At 34.6% G+C, this 19,811-nt stretch overlaps 1 protein-coding gene across 1 annotated transcript in view; it reads right to left on the bottom strand.

Annotated features, from left to right (window-relative positions):
• Positions 1–19,811, bottom strand: part of ARAP2 (ArfGAP with RhoGAP domain, ankyrin repeat and PH domain 2) — a 114,626-nt gene that overhangs the window by 10,763 nt on the left and 84,052 nt on the right. The window contains exons 24-30 of the mRNA XM_010006130.1: positions 14,752–14,826; positions 13,550–13,667; positions 9,716–9,844; positions 5,797–5,936; positions 2,421–2,503; positions 996–1,031; positions 442–505 (exon numbers count right to left, since the gene is read on the bottom strand). Of these exons, the coding sequence (XP_010004432.1) occupies positions 442–505; positions 996–1,031; positions 2,421–2,503; positions 5,797–5,936; positions 9,716–9,844; positions 13,550–13,667; positions 14,752–14,826 (645 nt within the window). The remainder of the gene's footprint in view (positions 1–441; positions 506–995; positions 1,032–2,420; positions 2,504–5,796; positions 5,937–9,715; positions 9,845–13,549; positions 13,668–14,751; positions 14,827–19,811) is intronic.

Here is a 19,811-nt window from a genome sequence, read left to right as displayed (position 1 = left end):
TTTCCCTACCTGGGTGGGAAGGGGAGGAGACTGAGAGCATTGTTGTCATTGGTTTAATTGCCGATCTTGAGTTAAACTGTGACACACATGGAAAAGATGAAGGGTAGTGGGTGCAAGTTACTTCTGGGGAGATGCCAGTTGGCATACTAGAAGAAAAGTTTTCATTATGAGAATAGCTGGATATAGGAATAATGTCCTCAGAGAAGTGGTGGATTCCCCAGCACTAGACACTTGAGACTCAGCTTGACATGGTGATAAACTTTCAACTAAAGTGATTTCAACTAAACCATGTTCTTACCTAGAAAGGCTAGACTAGAGGCTCCTTGAGGTCCCTTCCAACCTGGCATTCTATGATTCTACAACATATCCATAACACATATATATGATTGTTCAATGGGATTTTCATAACAGCAGTAAAAATTACATTCCTATGATTAGTACCTGTGCAGAAAAAATGCTGATCATCCAGTCCATCTGTGCATCTTGTCCATCACAACATATATACCTAGGACATAACATATAATTAACAAGAAAAACAACAAAACCTCCTGTTGCAGTTAAGCAAATTAAAGAATAGGATTTAAACAACTTCAAGCAGTGCTCACATTAATTTATGTGTGCTGTCTATATTTATTATTAACACTCGACTAAAAAGACTGGGAAATAGGAATACTTCAAATTATCATTTTACCTTTTTTCTCAAGACAATGCATGTGCTACATTTTAAAGCATGCGCATACTTTAAAAACCTATAATTCTAAATTTATGAAAATTGTTTGCTTTCTGGCCACAGAAGGGAACAAGACACCTAACCCCAAAAGATTACCAAAACATATTATTATGACTGTTTAATTATTTATGAAAAACATAGCAAAAAGACAACATGCAAGCAAAATTAACACCCACTAGTTTTCAAACTTTCTTATCTTGAAACTGAACATTTCAAAAAATATTAAACATTAAAGTTAAATCAATCACGTTTTGCGTTTACCTACCAGTGATGCTTTTCAGAAAATACTGCTAGTCCCCAGCTGAAACAAAAAAAAAATGTTAAAAAATTACTTTTGGAAACTCATGACATGGACACACTCCTCAAACTGCAGAAATCCATTACCTTTATACAATGCTTTTAAAGGGAGAAAAAAAATAAATTACAAAGTTTAAATGTGTACTGCAGATCTAGAATGAAATTGTGGGTTTGATGATAGATTTTGCTCACTTGCTCACAGTTGATTTAAAGGTAATGAACATTCTGTTCTGGACAAAGTGTTACTGCCAAGCCTTGCAGATGACAGCTAACTAGTTGCCTCATTTTGCCTGTGCCTGAACTTTCTGAAACTGCTGAAGTGTAACTGATAAAATGGTGGCCAGCAAAGAGTCCACCGCTGTGTGGAAGTCACAGAAGGAAGAGAAGGATGCTTGCACTACAAACAGAAGGAATTACACAAGTCTATAGACAGGTACTCCTGGAGATCCAAGAGAGACTTTGCAGTTTGCTTTTAAAAGTAAACTGAAAATAAACCTCAAGGAAAGAACCTGTCTGCAAAGACTCATTTACATAATATTTTCATTCCTGTTTTGGACTAATCTCCTACTCATTCTGCTCTTAACACAAAAAAACCCAAACCAAACCAATCAAACAAAACCAAAACAACAACAAAAAGAAAAAACAACAAATAAAAAAAACCCAAACCAAATCAAAACCAAGACTCCCACCAGCTTTCTCTTTAACAGAACTAAGCTTTGAAATTTACAAACCTTTTGGGGGCATTTTGATGTGCCCACTGTAAAGGAAAAGTTCAAGTAGATCTTTTTAAAGGCTACAGTCAACTTAGAATCCCCTTAGGATAGGATCCTATAGACATTGTCCCAGCATTCTGGAAACATCTGAGAAAAATAGGTGTAATTTTTCAATGCTCTTTTCCACAGATATAGTCACTGATGTTTGTAAAGGGCATTGTAGTCTTCAGCTAAAAGAAGAAACATCAAAATAACAAGGATTCTGAAAAAGTAAAATCCCCTATTGAACAACAGGGACTATTAATAAAAGGCCATGACTAGTTGGTTTTCTCTTCTCTCTTTTTTCTTGGTGTGAAGAAGGTGTGTCCACCAATCAAATGCAGGACACAGACGACAAAATTCAGTGAGCTGGCAGCAAACATATCCACAAGAGATAATACATTTGAGATTAAGAAAAGCCAATCAATAAAGTAATTTCCTAGCACAGAAGAGTTAACATGGAACACAAAAAAAACAGAGACAAAACCAAAATAAATAATATTACAGGGGGTAATTTAATTCAGCATACTTCAGTTGGCTCCTTGACATTTCCTTGTTCCACAATGTTTTATGTTCTCCTTTCTTGACGATACAAGTACCTTGCTACACAGTGTTTAACTTAGATTCTTTTCTATTCTTACTTTGTTGGTGGCTTCATTTTCTTTTTCACTCCAATATAAAGCTTCAGGGAATTGACAGGCAACACTTTTTCAGCTTTGCTAGCCTGCAAATAAAATCATATTCTAATTATTGTTATCATCAAAGTTCAAAAGAGAAAAATGCCACATGACTTTCTTTGTAGTTAGGCTTGTTTCATGGACTGCATCCCTGTTCTCTAACAGATCATTATATTTTTTCTTTATTTCTTTCCCATATACAAAATGTGCCAATCACTATTACAGGAAGTAGACTATTTAAGAACTTAAGGTACACCTGAAGCCACAGAACTGTAACGCAAATGCAGTAATGAAGATGTGGTGATACGATTCAGAAAATTGGACTGCTGAAATATATGGACACAAGCTCTTCCTCAAGGAAGATAAAGAGTGGGGCTACTCTCTGCTAAAAGAGCTTTTCTATGGTATTGACAATATCATGGTGACTACTTGCTTCACATCATCCAAATCAGGATGAAAAAAAGTGGATGAAGTCTTCAAACAACGCAAAGAAATCTCTGGGTAACAGATCCTGATTCTTATGGGGCAGGGGATGGAAAAGGCAGGGCTTTGCTCTTCCTGGTATCTTCTGGAAGGGCAAGACAGTGGGACACAAGCAATCCAGCTGATTTCTGGATGGTGTCAGGATAACTTCTTGACACCAGTACTGGATGGACCAACAAGGGCTGATGCAGAGCTGGATCTGCTATTCAAAGACAACTGCTTGGGATGTGATATTCAGTAGTAGCATTGGCCACAGTTTCCATCAAATAGCTGGGCTCAAGATCGTGAGGGTAAAAAAAAAAGATTATGATTTAGTAGAGGACAGACCCCAAAGACTAGAAGAGCAATGTTTGGCTTATTCAAGGAACTGACAGGTGGGTGTCCATGGGAGGGGGTAACTCTGAAGAGTCAAGATGCTCAGGAAAGCTGGCAGAGAGCATTCTCAAAGAACAAGAATGGTTCATCACAATTCACAGGAAAACAAGCAGATTTATCAGGAGACAAGCCCAGGGAAGTAAGTAGCTCATGGTGGAGCTCCAATGCAGACCAAGGATACTATGAAGGAGGTGGAAGGAGGGACAGACCATGAAGGAAGAAATTTAGAAACACTGCTCAAAACATATAGATATGGTGTTAGTAAAGGGAAAACTCATTTGAAATTGAGACCTGCTATGACATTAAGGGCAACATAAAGAGTTTCTACACTGGTACCTTAGTGTAAAGGCCAAACAAAAAAAATCTAGATCCAGTGCTCAACAGAAAGGGTGAATTAGCAACAGCAGATACAGGCAGCTAGCATTAAGGTATACTCAATATTTTCACTGAACCAATCTTCACACCATAAAGGTTTCCTCAGCCTCTACATTTACAGACAGGGTTCAAGGAGGAGAACAACAACTGCAACAGAGGGGCATTGGAATAAGTCAGGAAAGGCATGACTTAAAATTCTCTCCACTGGATCAGATAGGCCGCATCCAAGGGTTCCAAGTGTGCTGGCTGACAACCTTGAAAGGCTGCTCTGTGTCATCTTGGATATATCAGATATCAGGAGCAACTGCTGGTAAAAGAAAACATTGCATCCACACTCATAAAAGGCTGAAAAGATGACTTAAAGAAGCAGTTGCCTGCCAGCCTCATTTCAGTCCCTGGGAAAATCCTGGAATGAGTTTTCATGCAGCACATTTCTGAGCATGTGGAAGAGAAGGTACTATTGGTAGCATGCAGCATGACCAAAGTGATTAATTTCTACAACAAAATTACTAAGTTTGAGGTTGAGGGGGGAACAGTGGATGTAATTTTCCTCAGCTTTATCCAGGCTTTTCACACTGCCTCTCATAATGCCCAAGCTGGGATGTTATGGTCTGGATGGGTGGATATTTGAATCAGTAAAAAGCTGTAATTTATCATACAGTAACATGGAAACTTTTAACTTGTTTGATATTGCTCTTCAACAAGAGAAACACTTAACAGAATATATCTCCACTTGCATATACAAACTTAGTTTACTATTAATGAGAATTTATACATTAATTAGTACATGCAGTATTATTAAATACAATTTTCCATCTGCAATGTCAAGCTTTTCTACTATTGATTTCTAAATATGACTAAAATTAAAGCAAGATTATTAGTGGTAGTTGAACATGTCTCAAAAGAAAATGAAACAAAATTATATAGACTATTTTCTCAGAATGGTATTTCATTTGCTTTTTTTTTTTAAAAAAAAAACAACCCACCACATTTAAAAGTAGAACTGCTCAAAACTCCACCTGAGCTGGGGCAAATCAATGTTTTAGAAATCAGAATGGCTTACAAAAGGAGATTGCAAAGTAGTACAACAATTCTACCATAAACTCTTTCCAAGATACTAATTAAGTTTTTATGGACATATTCATTTATTCCCACATATGTGCCATTTGAGATTTAACACAAAATAATGAGATACTATTTTGGACATTCTGGGGCCATTCTAATTAAATCACATCCACAATATCACAAGAAGACACAGTAGTTATTTTGTATTAGCTTACTTAAGCAATGGATCTGTCTTTTAAAAAAGTACTTTATGAAAGTCAGAAATTATGTATCTATATTAGCTGGATGGGCAAAAAAAAGCATTCAGAAAAAAAAAAAGTACTTTAAACTGGAAGAGATTTTTTTAAAACTGGAAATTATCAAAACTAAAATGAAAATATAGTTAATGCACATTAGTTGGCTTTGTATTTCAATGCAAGCTGCATACACTCAAACTCTTTAAAAAAACATCCCCTGAAATATTTAAAACTGAGCCCCCCATGCTATTAAGTATGCTTAAATTTGTTTCTGTGGGATTCTGATGTGTATCTAATTCTCAATACTAGTTTCTGGAGGACTGAAAGTACATCTGAACACTGTTGCTGAGAAGAAGGGGAAGATTTTGCTAGTGAATTGAGAGTTATTGCTTCCTGTAATATCTTCTATCTATGACACTTGTAGGTGTAAGAACTCTATTTCTTGTAATTTCTAAAGGCTTTGTGTGAGATACCAAGAGACAACAGCATGCAGCTCACTTACATTCCATATTACTTCTGCTTCTGCTCTCTACAGCAGGTTTTATGAAAACCTAACCACAGCACAAACTTTAGGTATTCCCAAACTGAATTAATTTTTATTTTTTAAAGCTTATAGCAATGCATAATTACAGTAGCTAAATGAGCAACTGATGCAGACTTTTACAAAAGCATCTGTGCAATAGCAAGATAAAATTCTTGTACTTCAACCCCCGACTGTTTGCCTTTCTTTTCTTTCTCATAATAAACCAATAGCTTGGGGGGTTGGGGTGTGTGTTTAAGAGTTTGGTGAAGCTTGTCTGTTGTACCTTCGTATCCTTATAGAGAAGCAAGTTTCCTTCCCGTAACACAAAATAACGCTCTTGAAATTTGTTTCCAGACAGTAGTTTGGATGGTTCTTCCTTGTACTTCAGACTGCCTGCTTTCACACTGGCTTTCTCATTTTTCTCTATTGAGAAATTTAAAAAGCATTTTGTTAGAAGATCTTGCAACAGTGGTAGCTGCTAGTTTTCAAATGCCCCTAGTATTACTTTTTATCAGAAGAGTAGAATTACAATTCTATTGATTAGTTATTATGTTTTATATATATAAATAATAAAATTAATTATATGCAACACACAACTAAACAATTACTGTAAATATATATCTAAATATTTTAAATGTATAATATGTCTACATATATTAAATATTAATAAGAAATATATTCTTAAATATTGACACCATAATAATTTTAGTTATTCGGTGGGAAAAAAGCATTCTCTTTTTCACTTCTATGGTAACATGGATACTTTTAATTTCAGTGCCTCAGAGACGTAAACATTTTCCATAGATATTTGATTTTGTGATGAGTCTGCCTACATTTTTGCTTTGAGTCAAAATACACAAAGAAACAGACATATAATTGGTAAAAATAAGAATAAAGAAAATCAGTCCCACTCCTGAAACCACAACTCTGCAGTCAATTTTATAACACATAGAACTTTGTACTGAAAATGCTTTTATTTTTATTTACTTTTTTTAATCAGAACCACTGAAGGTTTTATATGTTAGAGCCTAGATTTTTCAGTACTAGTATATATAAGCTACTGTGCCACCACTTGCAGATGTTTTTTGTTTTCCTATTCTCCCCAATATGTTGGTTTTTTTTTAAAAAAACTAGTTTATCAGCTTTCCCCAGCAAGTTCACTTTCAAAAAGCGAAATCTTCCGACCACTAATTATATTAATTACCATGCTGATATGATACCTGCATATAAACTCAATCCAAAACAACACTATAACAAAATAAGGAACAATATAAGAAGAATCCTACTTGCATCTTATGAATTCTTCATAAAAGAGCACAGAATTCAGCAGAATTCTGAAATGTTCTATTCTCCTTGTGGTAACCAGTGCTGAAAGCAAACTGCCAGCAAGAAGAGAGAGCAGCTAAGCAGGAGATAAACTTCTCCACTCTAGTCAACACCATTTCACCCTGAAGAGGGAGCCATACTAACTGGACTACGAATTACTTTATCTCAAAATACAAGCCTACTGCTTATGCCATATTTTGCCTTCAACCATCTATTTTCTTTTGCTAAATATAGATATTTCCCGTAAGTCATTCACTTATTTAGGATATGCTGAATTAACTTGTTTAGGAGTCCCAGAATTATACCACTAGCTTTTATAATATATTTGTTTAAAGATAGGAAGTAAAACTGTGTTGTAACAGGAGTACATGTATGCAGAATAGAATCCGTACCCAGCTATTCAAGTGGCATTTTTCAGTACAATTTCACTTTGGATTGAGTATCTGATATCAAAATTCTATTATTAAGAAGCAGCACACAATACAGTCTTAAAAAATATTGATGTTTTAGATAAATAAACTAAAAAACCCACCAAAATTACATTTGCATTTGGTCAGGAAAGACACTAATACAGAAAAAAAGTTATTTTCATTGTTTGCATACTTTTTTTTTTATTATTTGTTGAGAACAGTATCACACAGCCACAGCAAACTACACAAATAGCCACGCTTTGGAACAGACACTTGTTATAACATATTCTAATCAAAATTATGTATTTTTTTCATCTTCATACATTCTGCTAAATGACAAGTCAGTATCTTCAAGTACTGCACAACATGCACAAGGCAAGTATGAGACGTGACAAGGGAGAATTAGGACTTTGCATGAAGCATCACTAATAACCATTAAACGCAGGATCTAATACAAATATATTGAATAGTACTGTTTGCAGCTACCTGTATTTCAGTATTTATGGGGTTTTGTCCTTCTTTTAAATAACAAATGACTATTTAGGAAGAGCCCTAACATTTTATAGTGAAAAATGTATTAATGCATTAGGGCCATGGTCACCAATGCATAAAAAGTACGAGTGATATTCAGTCTCAAATACCCAATTAAACAAACACATTTTAAAGTGCATACAAAAAACCCAGTTAGGTTATTCTTCAAATATCCTCTAAATTGATGATATTCTATATCTTTTTGAAGCCACTGTTTCATAAAGTACATGTAAAATACCTGGGATGTGTCCTAATCGGAATGATTTTTCAGATACAAACTTTAAGAAACATGCAGAATTTTCTAGACTTTTGCAATGACAAGAGACTAGATGCCCTCAACCCATTTAGGATTGATCCATCTATGGTTTAGAAGTTTGCGTTCCAAATAATATCTCTGAATAATAGCAGCTGTTCTCAGAAATCAATACTTCCCACTCAAAAAATAACTCCTTAGTGGTAAAATTTCAAGGACCTATATACACACACTTTATAGTAAACCTATTCTCTGTTCTCCTAACAAATAAAACTTTAATGTGGGAAATTTTGAGGTAAGTAGAAGAAAAAGTGTCTTGAAATACAACTAAGCTGTACTGAGTATCTCTTATACCAAAATAAAATGCACACCTTGTCCTTCTGAATAGCAGTTGAAAAACTACAGGATCCAAGCATTAAAAGCTATGGAATAAATTGTCAAGAGAAAATAACTAAAGATCTGGAGGAAAGTGGAAATCTCACAATGATTTTACTGAAATGTATCAATACAAATAAACTAACTTTTTTTCCTGAAAAATGAAAGTTGATTTCTAGACAAAAGAAAATATTTATCTAGATCTCAATACAATGTTTGAAAGTACAAACATGAGAAATTAGTTCAAAATTGAAATAATGAGAATAAAAATGATGAAAACGGAGAATGTAGTATGTATAAGGAACATGGGAAAAGTTCTGTTGATAGGGAAGACAATGGTAAGTTGCCAAGATGAAGTGATGCTAATAGAGTTGTTCCTTTAGGCTCACTATTGAACCAATGTTATTTCAAACATCTTTAGAGTCTCTAGGAGAAAAAGGAGAAAAGTGCTGATGACAAAAAGTTCTGAGTTAACACTAACAGAACAACAGGTCAGGTATATCATAATGTAGTCTGCAGGATTCTAACAAAAGAGAGAAACAAGAGAACTTCATGCAATTCAGCTACAAACATAATATGACCATAGACCTATTAATTTTACTGCAAAATAGGAGGACATCCATTTACCCAGTTCTCCATTTGTATGGGCTGAATCCAGTGTTAAAAAGCATATTTCAAATAGGTCGGATATCTGGCCTCAGTCCTACCACTCAGTGAGGAGGAATTCTCCACAGAGCTGAAAAGATTCCCTGGACATGTTCAAGGCCAGGTTGGATGGGGCTTTAAGCAACCCTGGTCTAATGGGAGGTGTCCCTGCCCATGCAGGGGGGTTGGATCTAGGTGATCTTTAAGGTCCCTTCCAACCCTAGCTACTCTATGAAATTATTATTATTATCATCATTAAACATGCTCATATATAAATTACATGCTTTAGTATCGAAAATGTAATAATCACAGTTAGAATATGAATGTATATATAGTCTGCAGAAAGTATGTTGTATGTATGTGATGCACCGTGCAGAACTGCATTACAGTTAAAGGAGCAGCCTCAAGCTTTGAATTGTATATAGAGTTTCTGTAAAACATTTATGTTCAGATGAGAGAACTTACAGTTTGTAGAAACAAAAGCATCCATAACTTCTTTGTTTTAAAAGGAAGTCAGTACAATTCTCAATAAACCAGTAACCTTTATCAAGTTGCAGTAATTCAGATCTGCTTGGACACTTTGCCCCAAAGAAACAGCTATAAAGGAACTGCAGTCTTTATGATGCCAAAAGAAAAATCCAAGTTTTAAACATGATACATACCAGTGTAGAGTTTTATCATGTCTGCTGTTAGAAATCTCTTTATTATCAGATATGCAGTGCCAGGCTCTGGTAGTGAACTCCAGTGAAGAACTTGTTCTAGTACATTCTCAGTATAATGCAGAGGACGTTCTGAAAAATGTCACACAAAAAGCAAATGTTGAAACAAAATAACCATAAAAAAGACTGGAGGTCCAAAGAAGTTACACATGTTTACACACAATACTGTCTCACTCACTTTGAACTATAGAAGAAAAATACTGCTTTCAAAATTAAAAAAAAATTAAAAAATTTCAAAAGACAATTAAGTACTTCACTGACTTTCTGCAGTAACACATTTGCTGGCAGGGTCTGCAGAGATAAAAAAATACCTAATTAAACAAGCACTAGTCAAATGTTCAGTGACTTTCTTGTATTTAGATATGAATATTTCTTATCTAAAGACACTAAAACACTGCTATCACAGGGCATGCCTAAATATGATCAAACAGAACGGAGACCTGCAGCTAGATTGGGTCTTGTTGGCCTAGGCTCAATACAAAACTGACTCATCATAGCTACCAATTCTCTGCAATCAAAACCTAAGGAATTTGGAGCAGTTACAGTTGAAAAAAAATAAAAATACTGGCATAGATGATATTGTCTGTTAATGATCAAAGCAGATTTAGACAGACTCTTGATTTCATTACATTTCTTTCAATAGAAGGGAAAAGAATGTTGTCTTACTAAGTCTTCTCCATATTGCCACGGTCAGGGCATTTCCAGTCATGCACATTTTATATTCCAACGTCATACAAAAAGTACAGCAAGATAAAAACACCAATAGATGAAGACATGACTAGACTATATGTGTGCACTTCCAAATCTTCAGTTGCTCAAACATACATTTGATAGATAGGTATCTTCCATCACAAAATAGAAACTCTGAGACCTTTTCACAAGATTGAGAAACTGCAGTGGTAAGGAAGTCCAGCCAGTACTCCACAAAAAGCCTAGTTCAGACACCAAATGAAGGCAGGGAAAATCTTGTAAATAGACCCTAAATCTGCATTACCAGATCCAGCAGAAATCTCAGTGTGACAACAAAGCAGATTAATCAAAATACCATTCTGTAAGCAGCATCTCAAATCCTACCTTGTAACCCCATTTCTTCTGGCCCTTTTGTTTTAAATGGTCAACGTTTTAAAAATTCTTTTTGACTTTTGAGAAATGTGGACTGTGATGTGATAAAACAACTTGTTGCCTTTTGTACAAAAGAGAAAAATCCATTTTAAGGAGAAGACATTTCAAATCCAAGGCAGGGAACACTGGCAAATTACATCTTCCTAGAACACTAGCACTCCCAGGGTATACACCTACTGTTTTATTTATAGTTACATTTAAGACCATCTGTCATCATGGATTATACGGTACATAAATCATCACACTGAAATGCATTAGCTATTTTACAGGCAACACACCTCATTTACAAACTATCCATCAAGCACAAATTACCAAAAAAAATATACACCCTATTTTGTAAAAGCATATGGTACTGAATGTTCTGCATTAAGTTAGATAAAATTATCAATTATTTCAACTTTTCTATATGCAAATAATTTGATTTTCCATATTACAGTTTTAGTATTTTGACCAGCAAGCAGTCAACACATAAGTTCAAGTACCCTTTTACTTAAGTCATCACATGCTGCTAAATATCCAAAACCAGTCATTTTCACCTTAAACAACCTTAACTATCAGAAAAAAAAAAAAGTACTTTTTAGAAAATATAAGATTCTCATTTTCTTGACTTCTCAGGGGTTTTCCTCAGGGCAGTATATATAAAAAAGTAAAATAACTTGCAAAACTTCAGGATTGACTTTAACAAACTCAATACCAGCATGCACTGGAAAGCTACCAAACCATGGCAGGAACACCTGCAGAAAATTAATTTCTTTCAGAAAGACACTGTGAACATTAACACGTGTTTGAAACAAATAAGTAAAGTTTGTTTCTGTCATTACATGTCAGAATCTCAACTTATTTGTCAGTACCTTAGATTAGGAAATGTTAGGTTATGGTGTTTGTTAAATCATACTAGTAAGATCAACTTGCAGCAGGAAAGACTCAAGTTGCTTTTTAGTTCTTTAGTATCACACTTGGACCAAGGACTGTTTCCTCTGCTACTCTATTGGTTTCAGCCTTTGGAAAATCTGCTAGATTCAGTCCCAGCACCACTGGGGTCTTCCCAAGTAATTGCCTCTTATGACCTGCATTATTTTTATTCCTCAACATTACTTATTCAGTTTACCTGTTCTGGTGCACAGATTCTTCCAGGAAGGAGTCTATGAAGCAGAAATTTCATCAACACAGTCTCCAATTACTGGAGCCAGGTGCCAAATTGGGTCTTTCTTTAGTTTGATTTTTGCTTATTTGTTTCAGTTTTAGAACAGTGATATACCATTTCTACTTTGCGTTGTAAATTCTTGCTTTAATAAGATACACTCTAATCTCTTGCCAGCATTTATCAACCTAGATAGGGCCTGTAGTGTCTCACTCTAAGCTTAACTTTGCTGAATTTAGCCACTTCTAGTCCACACTAAAATACAAGTTGTTGCACCCAAATACTTCAGGAAGCTGCTGTTTTATGTTATCTTGGCCTTACCTTGTCTAGTTTTCATTTGCCTGTAAGTGTTATGTATTAAGTTTAAGAAAATGAAATCCCCTCTTCAAATTTTCCCATTACTCATTCAAAAGAAACAGGATTTCTAGAGTACTTGTAGGAGTTATTAGGACTCTTCTAAAGATAATAGCTGCTAGCACTCTTTGTCAGTTGACACCGTAGCTATGAATCTGCAAATGAACTCTTATGTTTCAACTCTACACAGCACCACCATAAGATTGCAAGATGCAAAGAGGGATCAGGTTTATTTAAGTCAAATAGGAAAACACACTTCCACTCTCATTATTGATACTGCCAAGGTCAAGACTGAGTATATCAGGAACACTAGTAAATCTGAAGAGATCTTGTAAGCACATCAGAAAATAAAGTACAGCAAACAATTCAGAAAAACTTGAAAAAAATTTGTTTTCTCAATTTTTAATAGTTTTATTGTTTTGGTTTTTTTTCCTACAATACAATGATTTAATTTTTAAAAATCTCTATTACTTTGTTATTAAGCATATCTAATAACTAAGAGCAAGCTATAGCATGTATATAAAGCACTCCTATGTTAAAACCTCTTTACAATCCATGACTACTGTCACTGTTGTGACAGTGCAATACTTGCTCCTGTTTGCAGCAGAACCATATTTAAACCAAATGTTTCAAGATTCTGCTAGATACACCATAATGCCACTTGCAATAATCACAGGATTACTCAACTTTATGCCTCCTTTTTCATCTACATACATAAAATTATTTACTAAATAATAAAAAAAGATCCATTCCCCAAAGTATCACTTGTATTTTCTCATTTTGTTTTCTGAAAAACGTTATTCTTTATAAAATTTACTGCCGGCATTCTAAGGAAAATATGTTTCTTCTTTGAGACTTCTTGGTAAGACCTACTTTTCTATAGTTGATGGCTAATGAGCTGCAAGGCTGAATAATATGAAGAACATGTTTTCAGCTCTCAATTTTTAAGCATTTTAAAACAATTCATCGCATTATTTCTGGTGAAGGGTAGAAATAAATCATTCAGATGTCTTAGTAACCAAATGTAAAACTACAGCAGGAAGGCTTTGTTTTGCTTCTATAAGCTTTTCAATAATTCTTTAACTGAGCTTTTGAGTAGGTTATGTACTGAAAAATAAAAATACTAAAATCTGAACATGCAAAAATTTAAGCTCACTAACCTAATTCTCCATTTTCAAGCACTTCAAAAGTAGCCCACACATCATCTTTGCTGGGAATAATGTTTTTGATTCCTAAAACATCATTAGTTAATTCTTCTGCTTCTGTCAATGGTGACACCTGTAACACAAATTCAGTCAGTTTACAACATATTACAATTACTGGTTTATGATTTATTTTTTTAAAATCTTCCTCCCTGCAACTGACTTAAAAAGAAATGAAAAGGAAAAAGGAAGCAGATATACTGAGATGGAAATCCATACATTATTTTTCAGAGTCCAGCATGCTTTCCTTATTTTGTTCCATGAAACTGAAGTTAAAATTTTTAGCTGACTGATTACTTGGTAACTTGAAATTCCTTTTGTCTACCCTTGGAAAAATAGGAAAAAAAAAAAAAAAAAAGCACCTTGATATGTTTTCTCGGGTATTGGAAAGTAAATATTACAGAAGTACCATTTTTTAACATTAGCAATGCATATTCCCACTTTTATTACTATTTAAAGAAGCATGCCTTGTTTGTATGCATGTGCTTATGTGTGTATCTATGTATATCATATATGTACAAAAACAAGTGTTTGAGAGTCATACGCTGAACAGAAAAAAACTGGAGAGGTGTAACATTAAAATAAATTGCATTGCCTTAAATTTTCTACTCCATTGTTAACAATATCTGTCTTTTATGTTACAGAAATGATTTTCTTTTTTCTTCAGCTTCCAAACAATACAGACTACTACATGGAGAAGAATATGTTTAAAATACATCATCAGAGAGACAAGACTGAAAAATCTCAACTATAGTAACTAACAAGCTTTGGTTTCTTAGCACTCAAGGAAAGCAGATAGCCACTGGCAAAAAGAAAAAATCAGAAAATAATTTAAAGAGCCTGGTACTATTTAATAAAAACAACATTTAGTGTACTTTTTAACATTATTGTGTGTTGCAACTATACCACTGCGTACTGCAGTAAAACTGAAGGAGGATATCTCCCCTTTAAAGTGGTATCTTAATATTTTTCTTAAAAATGCATAATAATCTGCCTTCAGGCTGAAGGCACCACAGCTAATAGAAAAAATACTATTCAGTAGAATAGTGATCGATATATATTCACACTTTCCTTCTGTAATTAGATAAAAACATGTATGAAAATAAATATACTTAATGAAAAAGTGCTTAGTAAAAACACTATCACTTGTACACACTAACCCTGATTATAACACCACAGTCTGGCTCCTTTCTTTCCACATAAACTTCAATAAGCAAATCTCCAGCCTGGGAAACCTGAAACAAAACAATTTTAAAAAATTATTAGATTGTCTTAAAAATATTTTATATATTCTTTTAAATAAAGTAAAACTATTATCTAGCAGATGTGCTAGAACCTGCTGCATTAAATTTTTTTATTCCACCCAATTTTCTACAAAAATAGTCCAAATGCTGACTTCAGTGAGAAAACCACTACATTCTCCTTTATTTGACTAGTGTACGGAAAAAAAACCCTATTCACGGATTTGGGGGAAAATCCAAACCTGACTAAATCCAACACAATCCTACTAAACAAAACAAACACACTACAAATACATGCTCAAAAGCAGAAAAACTAGGGGAAGCATGAGATAAGTTGAAATTTTAAATTTACATTTAAGTCTGCAAAGTTTAAGACATCAATATACATTAGTACCTTAAACAGTCAGAACCATAACTCTGATTTAGAGGTTAGCCAGGCTAACTTCAGAACCAAAACAGATGAACAGAATTTATAACCAAATAAAAGGACAGGACAGAAACACAAACTAAAAGGAGTTTAATTACAAAGAACTGAATATTTCAGTTAAATATCAACATGTGCACAACCATGTAATAAAAATGCATTACTATGTGGACTACCTTTATGATCATTAATCACAGTAAAAACATGCATATTTTAAAAAGGAAATAAATAGTCTTGACATCAACTTCTGTTAAACATAGCTCCTGAAATTTGTTTGATATCTAAAATTTATGTAAAATGTTAATGTGGAATATTTATATGATAAAGCATATGTATGAGAGAATATACTAAAAACTAACAAACATAATTTAAGAATATCTAATAATATGAAACTTTAAAAGAAACTGGAAAAATCAGTAAATGAAATATTTTATGATCAAGGAGAAAAATTCTTGTAGTGGATGAAAAATTACTTGCTGTTCTACATTAAAAATGCCAGGCATTTTCCCTGCTCTGATTTCTTTGCAGCTTAGTAAGCATCACAGAAAAACTGTAATTCATCCCAGTACCAAGAATATTTTCCAAAATTAAATACATGGTGATGGTGACGAGCATAGGAAAAAAAAAATAAGGCAGATAACTGGTCTTTTCAAGGGGTGCAGTAATTTATTAATAAGCCAACGTAAAGAACTAGTAATCAACATTAAGACTAAAAATTTGCATCTGAATTTTGAGAACAGTACTGATAGTGATGCTACTTATTTATTACTACAAACAGAGGAAGAATTTAAGAAAAATAAAAACATCATATTCAGACTAAGATACTGAGAAAATTATAGAAACAGGCAGGCCTTTGGATACATTTTGACTAATTTACAGAAGCTATCAGTACATTTCTATAAAAAAATAAATGGCAGCACTTAAGGAACATTAACAGTCTTAAAAACGGTGACTTTAAAGTTAGTTTAGCCTCTGAGAATAGAAAACTAATGGAAAAATTTGTGAGAAAAACATTACAAAGCTACATTGAAGAAAGCTGCTTAATTATAGTGGCACAGACTCAAAAAAGCTCATTTATTTGTAAAATTTGCTTTTCAGAGGATATTACAGAAAAAGGCTGGAAATAAGAATCAAGCTGACATTTTATTTCCAATGGGTTCATGTAAACAACTGTATGGGGAGAAAATGTGATGTAAATTACAGCAGCAATCAGAAACAGCTGGCATAAGTACATGGTGGACAGAAAATGAAGAGCAGCTAACGAAGTGCCACCTGGAATGGAACTTCGGTGACATTTCAGGCATGAAAACTTCCAGGCCTTCAGCAGAAATTTGATTCAGTTGCACCAAATATGCACTGTTTTGATCCAATAATGTCAGAATATCAGTTATTAAATGGCAATTACTCTCACACACAATTCTTAATTGTAGCTGCTTGAGGCCTAAGTTGCCAGTCATCAATGTTGTTACATCACTCGGTCTGCACTGTGTTATCAATTCTTACAGTAACTAGAAGCCCATCCAAGAAAGTTTCCAAAAAGCTATTTCTTGGGCATGAGCCTGAAGCCCAGTCTCCATGCTATATGGCTTGCACATGTGAAAGACTTGCACACATGTGGTCTTGCAAACTGCTTACAGGCTGAATGATGGTAGGTATTGACAGAAGCAGCAGAGCAGCTCAAATAGAAGGTTTCAGCACACCCCTTTCTTTCACTGAAATAATGAAAGATATCAGCTTAAAGCCAAACCGTTTCAACTAACCACTGTTTCTATTCAGAAAATGTTCATCCTGTTTCAGGTCTATACTGGCAAATACTGATCATGACAATTGGCTGGGGTCTGGCTATTCTATATTTAGTGTTATTGAAAGCATCAAATGCTAATTTTGACTTGAAAACATCAGTTTAGAAGAAGTTTATATGGCCTAACCTGGAAAAATATGAAGTGAAGGCTTCCATACAATCTCATCTTCCAAAATTATGAGTAATATGCATTTTATACACATGACAGAAATTATAAAATATAACAAAGAGGAAGGTCAGTCTTTGTCAAAAAAACTTATTCCAGGTCTGGCTCAAATGCATTCCCCCAGCACAACCTACTGACAACACCATGCATAGTTAGGAAAAAGTGTTTTTCTAGGTAAAAAAACCCTACAACATAAATCTCCAGTAATTCTTGCAACCACCTAGCAGTGTCTTTAATCGGTGGGCTTCAGGAAGTAAATACTTTGAAATAATAGCAAGTGGACCATCTTTGAGCAGCATTACTCACTTCTACATTGAAGTGGTCCCAGGCATTAGACACCACATATTTCATGAGTTATGTACACATGAAGTTTCAGAAAAATGTATTTTTAAATTAAACACTAGTTACATTAATCATGTCTGCTACAGAAAAATTGGCAACTGGCATAAAATGTTGCACAGCTCAATTCAGAGGGGAAAAATGATCATCGTCACAATCAAATTGCCACAAATGACAGTCAGGCTCTTGAGGACTTCACTCCTAAGCTGTTATATTTGAGCAGTAATAGGCTGACATAACAAACAGAATGCTATCCTTAAAAGCAGTTCAAACTTCAATTTATCACCCACTAAAAGGCAGGTTTGTTCCAGTGTTCATTGCTTGCTTAGATAGCTGAAAGAAAAAGGCTGTCATCTCTGGGGCAAGTGCTCCCAAAAAACTAAGGTCTCCTGAGTTCGTATTTCTTAGGTTGACTTTTGGTGGTTCTTTTTTCCAGGAAATGCCATACACAGTAAAGGTACTAATGATTTCACAATACCCAAAAAACATTTTCTAACTCAAACTCAGCATTTCGTGATGTCTTCAGATACAATATTGACAGAGATTAATTAATAACATCCACCAGCTCAGTTACTATTTTCATTACAACAGGTTGTGAAAAGTTGTACTCAATACTAAGAATTCATGCTTCCCAAGTGGGAATCCAGAGTAACTTTTGATAAGCAATTTTAAAATGCCTCAGTGACCAAGTTTGTTCTAAGAGCTTTGAATTACTTATTTTCTTTAAAGAGAGAAGAACCTCAACCACAGATTTATGTTGTGACCATTGTCCTGTTTGGGAAATAGGGAAGTTGATAATTCTGTGTACTATTTTCCATTTTATGCCATTCAAGGCTATTTTAAAGAATAAAACCATAACACAAAGTACACAATTTATAGTGTACATTGATTTTACCCACACAATACAAATAATACTGCATAAAATATATGAATAGATCTTAATAGTAAAAAATTTCCAGAAGAGTGAAAAAGGTGTACTTTAATGAAAAGTTCTTGTAGTAATCATATTTTTTTGTTTCCTTTCCACATTAAGATTTTCTAGCACATGGATGTTTCATGCATTTTTCCTTTATGTAACAGTTCATATGGAAATGCAAAGTGTTTGGTCACATAAGGCTTAAGTGACGCAAAAAGAGAGTAAACAGGCATTTCTGTGTCTAATTTCACAATAGCAATCCTCAAAACAACCATTTATGTTCACAGGTACCCAACAAATTAACCTTTTTTGTTAATACACTATTGCTACCTGAAGTTTCTTTTCTTAATTAGGACTGTTGTCATCTTGGAAGAGCCAAGGAACTCAGTACCTCTCACCATTAAACTCAACCAGGACACACTCTGAATGAGCCCACTGCCAAACTCAACGACTTTGTTTCACATTTCCAAGACAATCCTGTAGCAGATAGGTTCTAAATTATTCCAGGTGATTGTAAGCTTGTGGAAGGATTGTGTAGGGCTGGAATCAGATACAAAGGAAATACTACACTCCACTGCATCCGATAAAACTGCACCACACTGTAACTACAGATTTTCAAGAGAAGGAAAAATGCATTCAGGTCAGCCTTCACCTTGCTTAAGGAAGTATTAAGCCTTTTCATTTCTCATCTGCATATTGAAAGTTCTCTTTTAGAAAGTAACTTAAGAGGATGGTATCCGGCACTCACCTGCTCAGTAATTAAAGCAAGGGAGATTTTTGAGAGGCTCCTTCCTTCAAGCATCCCAGCTACTGACTAGGTCAGAAGGCTTCCTGTGCAGCACGCTGACTGTTAAGACTCCCAGTCTCTCTATCCATTTCACAAGTGGTTTAAGTGCTTAATCTGGGAAAGGATAGCACATCTGGGGTCCAGAAGCTTTGCACTGAATTGTTAAAAGGGAAATACTGCTTCTTACATGACACAACACCTGAACTCATGCCACCAGCAACATAGCATATGCCTGGAAAGAACCAGGGTACCATCTGGTCAGGCTTCTGCCTAGATCAGCTGGAGTCCTAATATCACAGGGTGAGCCAGGGAGTGCTTCTGCACCTCAGGTAAGGTTAGCCCTTGTGCACCTAAGACATTTGCACTTTCACAACTCTGTATGGTATGCAAACACAAGACCTCTTGCCAGGAAAAAAAGAAAAAAAAAGTTTTAAAAAGGATGCAAATCACAGCTGTGGTATAATAACTCACTCGAGAAATTATCTGAGAAAGCACCTAATGAATACAATAAAAGTGTACAGATAAACCTAGGTGACAACACATTTC

Source organism: Chaetura pelagica, unplaced genomic scaffold, assembly GCF_000747805.2.
Source record: "Chaetura pelagica isolate M959 unplaced genomic scaffold, ChaPel_1.0 scaffold189, whole genome shotgun sequence".
NCBI classification, from domain to species: domain Eukaryota; kingdom Metazoa; phylum Chordata; class Aves; order Apodiformes; family Apodidae; genus Chaetura; species Chaetura pelagica.
This window is presented reverse-complemented; position numbering and strand designations above follow the sequence as displayed.